General features: G+C 42.4%; 1 protein-coding gene across 2 annotated transcripts in view; it reads left to right on the forward strand.

Moving 5' to 3' along the window:
• Positions 1–738: 738 nt before the first annotated feature.
• The window catches only part of SRGAP1 (SLIT-ROBO Rho GTPase activating protein 1), a 245,843-nt gene continuing 231,477 nt past the window's right edge, over positions 739–15,104 (forward strand). For both annotated transcript variants that reach the window (XM_054025469.1, XM_054025478.1), the window contains exon 1: positions 739–1,446. In XM_054025469.1, coding sequence (XP_053881444.1) covers positions 1,380–1,446 — 67 coding nt within the window. In that variant the 5' untranslated portion in view covers positions 739–1,379. The remainder of the gene's footprint in view (positions 1,447–15,104) is intronic.

Raw genomic sequence — 15,104 nt, forward strand, 5'->3', positions numbered from 1 at the left:
GATTTGAGTTGGCGAATGCAAGTGCTTTCCCATCTCTAGTCTTACACCTAGATCTAGTGGAGTGATGTGGCTCTTGTTGTGAATAAGCCGTATCAGAAAGGCAGCAGCCTGATGAGACTGAGGTTATAGAAAATGTTGTTAATGATACAGGAAATTAAACCGTTTTCATTCAGCTCGCAGGTTTTCTTGGGCTCCTCCTAGCCCTCCAGTGTCTCGTGCTGCCCGACGTTTGCGGTACTAGGAGTGGAGGGGTAGAGGGCGTGACCTCTACTGAAAACGAACAAGAAGAAACAATGTAGCGGGGAAGTAAACGTGATCCTCAAACTAAATGGTCTCTTCCCAGCCTGCCCACCTTCCTCCTCCCCTCTCCATATGGCTCCGCCGCGACGGCGGCTGCTGCAGCGTGTGGATTTAACTTTCCACGCCAGGATCAAGGGCTTTCCATCACCTTATCTCCGTCTCACACCCCTTTCCCCAGCTCACACCCGCTCACCATATGCTCTCGGGAGCGGACACCGGCTGCAGCAGCTGATCCGACCCTGCCAAAGCCGAGGCTGGCTCAGCAGCCTCCGGGGCTGGGCTGCTCCACGGGAGGCAGCCGGGCAGCCTAGCTTGCTGGGGCCTCCCCCTTCCCCTCCATTGGGGGGCCGGGAAGGCGTGGCGGCTGCGGTTGGCCGCCAGAGGCTTCGCTCTACGCCGAGAGCCCGGCGCTTGCTCGCCCGGGGGGGTAGCGTGCGAGCTTCCCTCCCTGCCCATTGCCGGCGGGGTGGGCGGGTCGCTGGCAGCGGCGGCTGTGGGCTGGCGGCGGAGACGCAGTCCGGGTTCCTGCCCCAGACCAGCAGCAGCAGGGGGAGCGGGCGCCGCGGGGCGGGAGAGACACGCCGGAGGCGAGAACTTTATCCCCAGGGACGCCTCTCCGCCTCGGGCCCGGAGCTGGGGAGTTGCGGCGCGTGGGGCTGTCGCCTCGGGCTAGTCAGCTCGCTGCTCTCCCAGCCGGCGGCAACAGCTGGAGTAACCCGTGGCTGCTGAGGAGCTGACCCGGCCGCCCCTACCCTTTGTCCGCCCCACCCCTCCTCCTCTGGTGCGTGGAGACATGACAGCGGTGCGGGGCAGCAGCGGGACTCGGCGCTAGCCCCGTGCAGAGGGAGCGGGTCTTCCGCCGCGGCTGTCTCCCACCCCGCCTTGCCCCCGGGGCTGGGCTCTCTTTGCCGTGGCTGGAGGAGATGGTGCCCGCGCCAGGGTTAGTCTAGTCGCCACCTACCCACCCCCAGCTGCTGGGCTAGCGCGTGTGGGCGCCGCTCCCCTCGCTGCCCGCGGGGCTCTGCTTTATGACCATTTGACCCAGCTTCAGAGCTCGTCGGAGAAACGCCGCCTGGATAATGTCCACACCAAGCAGATTCAAAAAGGACAAAGAGATTATAGCGGAGTATGAAAGTCAAGTGAAAGGTAAGTGGATGTTAATAGAGGGGGGAGGGGAGAGAAATACCCCCTCCCTTTGTGCGTGTGTGTGTGTGCGCGCTGCCTGACACTGTTCCTAACTTGGGCTCCCTCTGAGGCTCATCACAAAATCCAGAGCGATCACAATGAGTAGGGAGGGGGAGGGTAAAGAGATGAGTTTCAGTTGAATGAGCTGTACTGTACATGCTGATCAGAGTCATTCTGGAGTCACACTACACTGGGGGTGAGGACCGATTTCACACGCCCGGATTTGCACTTCAAACAACGGAGTGATTGCTGAACTTAATTTCCCTTAGCAGTGTCATTTAAGATAGGGGAAGGCAGACGCCGCTCATGCCGCCCTTTATAATTTGTCAGGAATCAGTTTGGAGAAGGGCGGGCGGGGGACTGATTTACAGCTGGAATGTTTATGAACTGTCTGGCTGAGATTATGCACCTTTCATTAATCAGTGAGGTTTAGTAACCTTTTAAAAAGCTTGGCAGTTAAACTGAAGAAAGACAATAGCAAGCCTTGCCCTTTTCGTAATGCACATGGCTGTATTTCCCAAGGATTGCTTTGTATGTTGTGCTGTAGCTGCTTGATTAATAAATGAATCTCTTCATTATTATAAATGTTTCAGCTTCAAAATTAGTTACATTTTTACATCCAAGAACTGTGCTGAGAGCAGTGCAGCTGGAGTCTTGGTTTAGCTGCTACTATTCCTTAGACCTTCAGTGTTCAAAAGGAAAGGAAACCCGTCTCTTTTTGTAAAAATATGTTTTGTGGAACAGAGGACAATAAATTAATGACATGGGGGTGTGCATGTTCCTTGATACATATTGGTTCCTTTCCATACTGACACGGTGGGTGAAAACTTGTGCTGTTCAATGAAATGCTTATACTACTCCAGTGGATACGTATGCCAATGGATAGCTACAGACTTGTCTTAACAGCTCAAAATGCTACATAAGCCTTTAACACTGACTATATTATAAAGACAGTTTGTAAGCAAATACTAACTAGGGCCCTGATCCTGCTATGTGAAATGCTGGGCAGAGCCTGCCCTCACATGGAACCCCGCTATGTGGGTGCAGAGATTCCCCCCACATATTCAGGATTGGGGCCTGTGGATCCAAATGAGGCTTTGGAAAATGGGGAGAGTACCTCACAACTGTTTATGAAATCCAACAGAATTATCAATAGTTGCATAATCCATCTTCTCTTTTTACTTGATCCTGCAATGAGATCACGATTATGATATCTCAAGTTCAGAATTTTCATGGCAACCAACTGTGATGAAATAAAAGAAAACCGTCATTGTGTTTAACAGAATTAAAAAGATACTGTGCTTTGAGGGGAGGTGTTGTCTTTATCCTTCTCTGCCTGATCTCCCCACCTCCCCCCTCATTATTAGCTAAATTTCAGTAAAAACAAAGACTGGGGTAGTGAAGGCATCTGGTTATAAACTGTCTCCTCAGGCGTTACAGTCCCCCTTTATAATTGCCACTACTTCACAATGCATTTATAAACCTAATGTATTAGGAATTTTGATTTGTTCACATTGTTCCCTTGTGGTGTCTCTGAATGTGTACAATGGTTGTCTTGACACTGCTGAAGTGATGACGCCCTTAGCAAAGCTGTTTAGAAAGATCCACTAGGACCTGTGGATGTAATCACAGCCTCTTTTTCAAAGACCTATATAACAATTTAATTCCAGATTACAGGAAATCTGTTTTCCCCATTCTGGCATCACTTTCTTAATACTAACTGAATATTTGTGTAATGTCACAACAGATCTCCAAGGCCAGATAAGCAAATATAAACACAAATTACAAACAAACAAACTAGAGTCAGGTCCTGACCCCCAATATGGTCTCTTTTCACTGGAGAAACCCAAAAGGACTATAAAGGTGCCCTAGTTAGATAGCAAGGTAACTGTCAGGTAGTGTAAAATCAACAAAGCCAGCTCTGTGCCACTTGTCCAGCATAGATGTGTCAAGGCATGCTGGGAAAAAGGGCCATGGCCCAAGCACCTTTTCCTCCAATGATATCTGGTTAGTGTTATGACCCCTAGGGAACTGTTACTAGCAACATAAATTAAAGCTGCCCTAGAGATATGGGGATTAGAGCAGTCCCTAGAATATAGCATGCACAAAGCTGGCATCTTTTGTCCTTTTCCCCCCACCAAGGTCCTGTGCTGATTACAGTTTGGTGTGACGCAGGGATCATTCTGGTCCCTAAATGCTGCAGTCCCAAAAGCCATAACTTCCAGAATTTGACAACTCAAAATGTATGCATTTGTGTAAACCCAGTTGCAAGACTTATCTGAATATGTTATTGGAGCAAATGGGCTTCTATTATACATCGCTAGTAAAGTGTGTTTGTGTATGTGGTGGTGCCACATATGGAAATGAAGACTTTCAATGTCCTACTTTACATATCTTGCTGTGCTGTTAATTCCTTGACTAAGAGTCAGTTCTATTAGATATTGTGCTAATTAGTTTCTAGCTTATGTGAGCTGAAAGTTATTACTTGCAATACTTTTCTAGTTGTATGAGTAGACTCACTCATTGTATAGGCAGTTCATACAAGAACCTCAGAAATACAGATAGAATTACAAACTAACAGAAATACAAAGGGTACATTTCATTCATGGGTGGAGCATGTGAACATACCACTCCAGTTTCACCTGGTCCCTCGTCTCACCATGAGAAACTTGGTCTGCCAGTAATTTGTGTTGTTCTTAAAGACTGCTTTTGTCACCAGGAATAAAACTATCACATTTGCAGAAAAAAGAAAATATTTAAAATAAGAATCTTAAACTCTAACAAGTGCAAGGCAATAGAGTCTTTGGTCCTGATCTTACAGTTAGAGCCACTTGGGTGGACCCTTGTACCCATGCTCAGCCCCGTTGACTTTGGGGATATTCCATGCCAGGTGCAAGACTTGACCTAACTGGGTTTGATTGCAAGGTTGGGGCCTTAATTTGTAGGGAATAGTTGGAGAAAGGCCACTTGCATATAAACCTAAAATTCAGTGATTCATTGGAAGTGTGAGACTTGAGTATAGTGAGCAATGCTGGTTGTACTGTAACTTTGTTGTTAAGAATAGATACTTTTGTTAAACTGATTAGCTGTGTCACTTTCTAATTTAAGTAGCCTTTATGAGGGCTCTCAGGATTTAGTTTATTTCAAATCCATTTTTGACAGTTGTTCTTAAGGACAAGCTTAAAATTGGTAAGGTAGTGTAGGGCATGTGCCTGACAGATCTCTTTCTTGTTGGATAATTGAATGAAATGACTTGGAATCATAGAAGGGACCTTGAGAATTCATTTAGTACAGTTCCCTGCACTGAGGCAGGACCAAGTATACCTAGACCATCTCTGACAGGTGTCTGTCTAACCTGCTCTTAAAAACTTCCAATGGTAGGAGTTCTACAACCTCCCTTTGTAAGCTATTTAGTACTTAACTAGCCTTATAGTTAGAAGCCTTTCCTAATATCAAACCTAAATTTCCCTTGCTGTGGATTAAGCTGATTGTCTTGTCCTACCTTTAGTGGATGTGGAGAACAATTAATCACCATCATCTTTATAACAGCCCTTAACATATTTGATCACTATCAGGTCCCCCCGAGTCTTCTTTTTTTCAATACTAACATCCCCAGGTTGTTTTTTTTTTTTTTTTTTTTTTAAGCTTTCCTCATAAGTCAGGTTTCCTAAACTTTTTATCCTTTTTGTTGCTTTCCTCCAGACCCTCTCCAATGTACCCACATCTTTCTTAAGGTGTGGCTTCTACAGTTAGACACAGTTCTCTAGCTGAGGCCTTACCAGTGCTCAGTTTAGGGGGAAATTACCTTGCGTGTCTTACATGCAACACTTCTGTTGATACAGCCCAGAATATTAGCCTTTTTTTTTGCAACTATATTACATTGCTGACTCTCATTCAATTCGTCATCCACTGTAACCCTCAGATCCTTTTTATCAGTACTACCGCTTAGCCAGTTATTTCCCATTTTTGTAATTGTGCATTTGATTTGTTTTCTTTTCTTTCTAAGTATAATACTTTTCTTTATAGAATTTCATCTTGTGGATTACAGACCAATTCTTCTGTTTGTCAAGCTCATTTTGAATTCTTGTGTCCTTCAAATCAGTAATAATTACAATAATCTGAATAAGTCTGTCAACCTGATTTGCACCTTCCTTATATTAATTTCATCAAAATGGAGGAAGAACCTTAGAGGGGGCCAATTGTGTTCATTTATACTTGCTTCATATGCCATTCAGTCTACAATTCATATATACTCTTATGAGATGTCATCTGATTGTAAAATTTCAAAACTCTAGTCTTGTCTGCTTTTTGGGTGTTTGGAGAGCAAAAAGGCCTTCTAAAATGATATGCACTCAGAGATAGCTAGAATTGTGTAGTGTTGGAGCAAAATACATAAAGGTACAGCATAATACTGACCTTCAAAAGTCCTAGACATGTCTCAATTTTCAGTTTAACACAATATTACATGTTTTAAAAGGAAACAGGAGTAAGTTCTATTTAGCTCAGCAGCTGAGATGTACTCTTGGCTGTACCAACTGTATTATTATCCCTCTGGAGCATCTGAGAATGAATATACCTGCCTATCTGAGAATTATGTGTAGCACTCTCAAGCTTAAATGTACTCATTCACTTGATTGTCTACTTCAGCCTGACTCTTGGTTTTATTCAGAGATCAACTGGTTCCTGGCACTGTTCTTAATGTACTAATTTAAAGTAAGACCAATTTGATGGATTTACTGAGGAACCCAGAGAGTTAGACAAATAGTAGGACATATCCCTTGGGGTCTATATTGGTATCTTTTGTATGGTGACTGATCAGTTACTGAGATTTTTGAACATCTGACTTTGTCTGGTTTAAAAAAAAAAATTTCCTTTACAAGTAGGGATGTAAAATTGAGCCCTGTGCAGAGGACTGACACAACACCCGTGCAGCACTTAAATTCCCTATAAGCCTTTAAAATAGGCCTAGGCACCCTTTAAGTCCTATTAGGGTATGTCTAAACATCAAGCAAACACCCGTGGCTGGCCCGGATCAGCCGACTTGGGCTCACGGGGCTTGGGCTATGGAACTGTTTAATTGTGATATAGAGATTCGGGCTCAGGCTCCATCCCAAGCCCTGGGACCCAGCAAGCGGGAAGGGTCCCGGAGCCCGGGCTCCAGCCAGGGCCCAAATGTCTACATTGCAATTAAACAGCCCAATAGCCCAAGCCCGAGTGGGTTGACACAGGCCAGCCGTGGGTGTTTAATTGCAGTGTAGAAATATCCTTACTGACCCTCCACAAAGTATAATTCACTTGGTGTGAATAGGAAACATGCTTACTAACTACCTGATCCAAGCACTTCTGTTGTAAGATTGTGAATGTTTGAAGCTGTGTGTCTAATGTTAACTAAGGATTGGAAGTGGAGCTGGTTAAAAACTTGCCAATAGAACGTTTCTCTGTTGAAAAATGCCAATTCATGGAAAGCAAAACATTTTGTGGAAATATGTCTGCTTGAATTAAACTTTGTTTTGAAAGAAAAATTGAAAAAAGTGGTGTGTGGTCAAAACATTTTGTTTTGAAATGAAAATCAAAGCATTCTATTCCTACTTAATTTTGTATTTATGTATTATATTAGAGCTATGCAGAGGATGGAGGTTTCATTTCACAAAGGATTTTAAATTTGGCTTCATTCTGAATTGGAATGAAAACCAAACATCAAAATTCTCCAAAGAAAATTTTTGAAATGTATGTTTGTTTTTTATTTCAACTTTTTTATTGTATATTACAATATATTTTATAATATAAAATAGTTTCAAAACCAAAACCCATAACAAAAATTCATTTGGTTTTGAAAACATTTTAAACGAGATATAATGACATAACCCTTTTCCAGTTTTCTTTGAAATTCCTCAGACAAACTCTAGATATAAAATTTAGAAAGGAAAAATTGAAACAGTGTTTCGATTGACCTTAAAAAACCATAAATTCTGACTCTCATTTTGCTGGAAACTTGAAATCTGTGGGACTTTGTTCCATTCTGAAATTGAAAAAAATTGAAATTGTGGATTTCCCATGAATGGAAAAATTGATTCCCTCTCAACTGGAAGGCATCAGGAAGAATTTGTCATGGCTTTCAAAGTACAATCCAGGACATTTCCTTAACTTTCTTGTATCTGCAAAACAAAACAAAAACAAAACAAAAACTAGCAAGAGTAGAAACTAACTGAAAATTATCATTTTGGTAATTGGGCACTTCGATAGGCTTTATACTTTGCCCTTTCTTACACCTTTTAGATCGTGTGATTTATCTGTACTATTGTTCTGTGACCTCCATTTAAAAATAAATGCTTATTTCTGTTCAAAGCAGCTGTTCAGGAGACTCAGAATATCATTTAAATGTAAATTTAAATATTACAAAATGAAGGTCTTCCATCTTGAGGGTTTTGAGATGTTTTAAAAACATGTAATGAATTTTGCCTTTTTACAGATAGGAAAACTCTGTTACAAAGAAGATAAGTGGGTTGGCCAAAGTCACAAAGGAAATCTGTTTGGCAGAGTCAGGAATAGGCTCAGGACATGTGACTCCCTGTCCTGCATCTTAACCATGAGACCATCCTTTTTCCATTTCATATCTTTTGTGTTTCAGTGGACACTTGGAGCGAATGGAATCTGGGTCACTTCAGTACATGTGAACAGACAACCAGTAATCATGAATGTGGCGGGTCTTACCTGTGTGTGTGTGTGTGTGTGTGTGTAAAATAAGTGATACCATAATTATCTTAAATATGGTGATTGGCTTTTGTCAACTTAATCATTAATAGTGAAAGATATAACTTCCCTCTTAATGTGCTCACATACCTCACTGAAACCAATGCAATTTGGATCCTGTACAATGGTTTCTTCTGATGTTCTTTCCAAGTGTTTTCTCCACAATATTTCAGCATTGCATAGTAAAGTTCTAAATCATGTTCAGGTTCATTTAATTTCCTACTATTATCTTTTTATTGGTCACTTTTTATGAAGTAAAGTATCAGTTGCTAATAACATCAGACTGATAGCTCAGAAATGGTTCTGTGGTCAGACGGAATGGCTTCTCAATTCATCTTTCTGCTTTGTTTTCCTTAAATTAATTTCAGATTCCATGAATACCAGTTCCCTTGCCAATCAGAGCAGCTCCAATGGCAATAGGTGTCAGCATTGGAAAAGGTTGGCTAGCAGCGATAAGACTGTACAGCAGAGGTGGGCAAACTATAGTCCGCCTGGCCCCTGAGCTCCTGGCCGGGGAGGCTAGCCCCCGGCCCCTCCCCTGCTGTCCCCCTCTCCCGTAGCCACACCACCATGTGGGCAGCGCTCTGGGCTGCGGGGTTGTGCGCTCCAGCTGAGCAGCACGGCAGCATGTCTGGCTCTGGCCGGGCGGCGCGGCTGCCAGACATGGTGCTCTGAGTGGCTTGGTAAGGGGCCAGGGCCGGGGGGTTGGATAAGGGGCAGGAGGGTCCTGGGGGACAGTCAAGGGACAGGAAGTAGTTGGATGAGGTGGAGGTTCTGGGGGATGGGGGGGACAGGTTGGATAAGCGTGGCAGTCCTGGGGGGGGCCTGTCAAGGGACGGGGGTGTGGATGGGGTCAGGGGATGGGGACCAGGGGGGGTTGGATAGGCGTGGGATCCGGGGGGGGCCTGTCAAGGGGCGGGGGTATGGATAGGGATCAGAGCAGCGGGGGTTGGATAGGGGGTAGGGTCCCGGGGGTGGTTAGGGATGGGGGATCCTAGGAGGGGAGGCGGTTAGGGGACAAGAAGTGGGGGGGTTGGATGGGTCGGAGGTTCTGAGGGGGGGCAGGAAGTGGCAGGGGGTGGATGGGGGCAGGGGCCAGGCTGTTTGGGGAGGCACATCCTTCTGTACCTGGCCCTCCATACAGTTTTGTAACCCCGATGTGGCCCTCAGGCCAAAAAGTTTTCCCACCCTTGCTCTACAGTAAGACATCCTCTGCTGACCCTTATACAGGCTCTTAGCATTGACCCTCTGCTGGCAGTGTGGCATCTGCATGTTGGACAAGACTGGTCACAGTGGTAGGGGACAGCCACACCAAGCCATGTGCAAGTGGACCAATGGCATGTTGCTGTATTAACAGAATGTCAGTGGCCCACCTCTGACCCCTGTGCTCCTATGAGTAGAAATTAATGCTAACTGAGTTTGTATTTAATCTAGATTAGTTTCTAATAATCTACCCTTACTGCTCAGGTTTCAAGGAACAATCTAGCCTCTTCCATCAATTTGCATAACCATACTCCAGTATCAGGATTCTTTTATTCTTTTTTTTTTTTTCTGATGGAAACAAGCCTCATAGCCAGCTTCTCTCACTTTGTCAGTTACTAGTCAGAATTTACGTTACGCCCTTTCTGTACTGCTTACCGTAGGCAACAATCTATTCTAATGTGTTTTACCCCTGTTCTGGAAAGACCATTCTTGGGGCAGGAAAACTAGCTTAGTCACCTTCTCACCTTACCCTTTCAGCTTTTAGACAAAAATGAATGCAAACTCTGATGGCAGTTCTTATGTGAAAGCTGGGTTACAAGGAAGAGGACTGTTACCGCTTTGCATAGGTCATTAAACTGGTTCAAATGATAATGGCAATTTTCATCAAATCACAAACTAGAGATGGAAAAGACCTATTATATGCATGTGTGCACACGCACAGATTCAGAACTGCAGGGGAGACTCTCTCTCTCACACACAAACACACTGGGGGCACTAGGCCCCAGGTGGTGTCTCATCTTCCCTTGGAACTCCTCCACTATGTGGAAGAAGGAGGAGGAAGAATGCAGAGCGGAGCCAGCTAGAGACTCCAGAATCAGTGAAATCTAGAACCTCTAGACATTCAGAGAACTTTCAACAGTTTTTACTGGACTTTTCTCTGCCTTATGCTGACTGGCTGTTTGCTCAAACCCTCCTCCTCCCTCAGTGTCTTCACCTTGACTTCACTCTGTACCTGCCCCTCTTCCCTTCCCTTTTTCTTTCCATTTAGCTAAACCCAACTTAAAAAGTGTCACTAAAATGACGTTCTCTGCCAACACATTGTTGACTCTGTGTTATACCCCTTTCTCCACCTTGTCTGTCTTGTCTAATTAGATTGTAAGCTCTTCAGGGCAGGGACCATTTGCTTCGCTGTTCAGTGCCTACTATAATGCATCCCCATGCTTGGTAGGCCCTGCAGCACTATAGTAGTAAATGTGACTAGATTGTTGACAAATAATACATCTGCCAATGCAGGATTATTCACTATAGTTCATTTTTGTTATATCTTCAGTCCCATTTTAAATGACTGTAGTGATTGGGCTTCCATCAGTTGTCTTGAGAGATGATGCTACAGCCTGAGAGGAGTATCCTTATCAGGAAGATTATTTTTTTTATACTGTATTTCAATTTTCCTCTTCCATCATTATTGAGCCAAAGAGAACTTTCCTTTTCCCGTAACTTATCCACTGAGCCACCCAATGCCTCATGAATTAATATATTCTTCAGTTTGTGAAAACTAACTGCAATGTGGTCAGGTCAATCAGTCTTGGAAAACATCTAAATATAAAAACACCCACCAGATACATGTTGGTGATATCCATGTTGCTTGTTGCATAACTCAGCAATTTATTATCTATCTTGCTTTTTAATCTGCCCACTAATCAGTGTGCTTCAGGACTGCTTCTAATACTCTTGAACAGTTTGAAGTAGCTGCTATTTTTTTAAAAAGGAAAGCAAATCTCTGCCCTCTTGTCCCAATCTGACAAGGATATTTCAACTTTTTTCTCCCAGAAATGTGGCAGTTCCACCCAAAATTATACCAGACGAATGTGGAAGGTGGGTGGTATCTGTCTTTGAGTAGTAACAAGCTTAATGTCAAGTATCTTGCAGACCACTGGAACTAGAAATGGGAACTTTATACCCCATTGGAAAGGGGAGGTACCAAGTATTTGCGTCTAGCCCTGCTAAATCCGGAGGTATTGGATCTCAAAATAATCTTTGTATAGGGAAAAGTTACATTTGATTAATTTGTAGATATTTCTGAAACATATTGATGTTCTTCTTCCTTCAAGGCCTACCTTCATGGTGTGAAGGCAACCTGATTTACAGTGCTCCTGCTCTGTCAGCGAGCTATCATTCAAAGTTCTCTTAGGGCTGGTCTACAGTGGGGGAGAGATCGATCTAAGATACGCAACTTCAGCTACGCGAATAGCGTAGCTGAAGTCTAAGTATCTTACATCGAATTACCTGGGGTCCACACAGCGCAGGATCAATGGCCATGGCTCCCCCGTCGACTGCGCTACCGCCGCTCGCTCTGGTGGAGTTCTGGAGTCGACGGTGATCGCATTTGGGGATCGATATATCGCGTCTTAACGAGACGCAATATATTGATCCCGGATAAATCGATTGCTACCCGCCAATACGGCGGGTAGTGAAGATGTACCCTTAGAAAATTTGGCATATACAGAGTGCATTATGATGTACTACTGTGATATAAAGGTGTCAACAGTATGAGCTGGGATGACCTGCATAATTAGTTTATGGCTTTGTAACTCTCAGGTGACCATATCAAAATGATGCTGAGGAAATTTCTATGCTATGTTACATTATCTATATGTAGTTACATATGCAAATATTCCTTGATTATACTTCCTCCGGAAAAAGCAGGTATGTGTACTCATGCATAGCTTAAATTGTGGGACTTCTGGAGGTTGTGGGTTTTTTTTAATAATCTTGATAGTGGGAGAAAATAATGGAAGTTTGTTCTTTCTCTGTCATGAGAGTTCTACCAGGATTGTCTAGAAACAGGTATTTATGCATACATTTTCAATGAGCTTTTTTCTTGTTTATAACTTGTATGACTAATAAAACTTATTTGAGTTTCAGTTGTAATTTCCTGAGATTTTTCCCCTACAAATGCATTAGTAGTAGTGAGTGGGTAGACTGTGGAAAGGTATTGCTGTTGAATATAGTATATTTAAAAAAAAAAAAAAAAGACCACCTGAAAATGTACATAAAATGCCTTTTTTCCTCTGAGAAACATAAGTATATTTACAAGAATTAACAATTGGAGCCGTTATGATACAGTATTTCTTGTAAGTCATATTTGGAATAAAAACAAGTGTAGCTGACTTACTGGATGATGACTTCCAGGAAGTAATGATTGTAACCCTTTATGTAATTAGCCAGCATGGAAAAATAAATGAGTATTGCAATTTCATGTAAATAGACTGTCCAGACTGCTCAACTGACTCAGTCTTTGTTCATTTGAAAGATTCAACATGTGTTCTGTTAACAGTATATTGCTGCTGTAATGTACTCGGAAGCCTTGCTGCTTTAATCTACTTTTCTCTTTTTGTTTGTAAATCCACATAAATGGAGCAATACATAGTCCAGTATCCAGGCAAACTGGAAAGAAAAAATTGTAAGGAAATGCACTGGTATATTTTTAATTGCTTTTGTAAATACAGCTTATTTAATTCTTTATCTTAACAAGGCAGTGTGTCTGAGGAGCAAGAAATTGGAATCATTGCTTTTTTTCCCCTCTATCTAAATAATCTGTTTCCTTAATCACAACTAAAAATTGAGCTGCTCAATGGGGCAAACCAATAAAGAACTCAGGGCTGTGACAGCCAGTGTTCATGTATCAGCTCTCTCCCTGTTCATTAGAAACAATGTAATGTGTATGCTGTGAACCAAAACAAACCTAGGATTAATTTAATCCTGTCAACTTTACCATTGTCCTTTTTTAACAGCATATAGATATATTTTCAGAATATGTATGAAAATAGGGAGCTTCTAGTTTCTCATTCCTCTGTTAGTCGATATCTAAATTTCACAAGTAGCACAACACGCTTCCCCCTTCACAGTGCATAGAAGTAATACATCTTGCATGGTAACTGGATTGCCAATGAGGTGTTAAGAATTTATATATTCTGATTCTTATTGGCTTTGCCATGAGTAGACTACTGGGTCTTAGATATCAATGTGAAAGGATTGTATATAGTATGTGGTTTTATTCAGAATGGTTTTGTATATTGATGTCTAATTTCCAACTAACAGTTGATTAAAATTAGTCAGACCCTGAGTGTCAAGACAGAAAATAGAACAAAAGTGTTATTAATCTCAACAGATACTCTTAAATTAAAATCTTAATGAAGCTCCGAGTGGGAAAAGGTCTGCTGCATAGAAAATAGAAAGACTAGGGAGTCCAATATAGTGGCTTGCTGCTGTATATCTGGCCACCAATGGTCTCCTCTCCAATATGCTCTTATCTCCAAAAGAGAAGGCTTTTCAACAGTCTCTAAGGTGCCACAAGTACTCCTGTTCTTCTTTTGGCTTTTCAACAGTTATTGCTACCTTCTCCTCCTCCACTCTTCCAAATGATTTCTGTTATAACAGTTCCCGATAGGAAGATTTTTATGTGCACCTTCTTAGTTGAACTTGTGACATTGTAGTTGACTTTATAATCCCTTCCTCATCAACCATTTGTGCTGTCACAAACTAATCATTATGGGTCAAATCCTGAAGTTCTTACTTGGGGGAAAATGATCACTAATATCAGTGGGTGTTTTGCCTGACTAAAAGTTGAGTAAAACTTACAGCCCTATGACTTAAGGCAAAAACTAAGCAGTAGGAGCATCTTGGCCATTTCTCTCATTTAATCAAGTTACAGTATTCACTTGAGACAAAAAACTTCCATTCATACTGATCTGCTGTTATCTGTATGTAACTGCAAAGTATTGCCAAATATTGAATCTGGGTTTGGTTGTCAGGAGCGGGGGTTAGTAACAGTCTTCATTTGAGGTTTTTAGCCATTTGAAAGTGTGACGTTGTCGGAAGTTTGAGCCTTCGCAGGTCAAGAGCTCTGAGTAGAAACCAACAAGCCTTAAGAAACAAAATTTCCATTTTCATGCTGATGTGCATAGTAATGCAACTAAAGAGAAATATGAAAATCAATACATCAGCAGAAGTATTTTCGAATACAATTTCTAAAAACATTTTTTCTGTGTGGCATCTGGAGCCCTTTAAAACACTGTCATTTAAGAGGGAGCTTAGCTCCAGTGTGTGTTGGTGTCTGGTAATATGTAATCAATCTTAAATACAACAAGTTGGCAAGCTTTGTTCTTCCTTTCCATTATCAGACACATTATTTCTTTATTACGATAAACATGCTGTCATCAAGAAATCTGTTTACATATGTTGACAAGTTGGTCACAACTACAACATTCATATTGCAGAGATCAGGAGTGCCTCCATAATGAGAGATGTAGTACAGCTTATAGAGCTAGTCATTTACTGGTGCCAATGAAGATAACAGTAGCTAATGTGTGCAAACTTACCTTTTAGAATGGTAGACAGCAGATTTTGCCCCTCTTGCAGAGAGGAGCCCTGCTCTGTGAGACCTTAAACAAAAGGTGCTTATGCAATTGGTTTGATAATACACTTCAGGCAACCTCTCTAAACAGCTCAAGAGGGCAAAAGAACTGCAACATGAAGCAAACGATAGAGATTTGAAAAATTAACTCCTTATTGTCAGTTCAGCGGAATGCTAACAACATAGGGGCAGGATGGCTCAGGAGATTGGTAATAGAATATATAGCATAGTTCCTACAGATTGCCAGCTG

Source organism: Malaclemys terrapin, chromosome 1 (assembly GCF_027887155.1).
Source record: "Malaclemys terrapin pileata isolate rMalTer1 chromosome 1, rMalTer1.hap1, whole genome shotgun sequence".
Lineage (NCBI taxonomy): Eukaryota > Metazoa > Chordata > Testudines > Emydidae > Malaclemys > Malaclemys terrapin.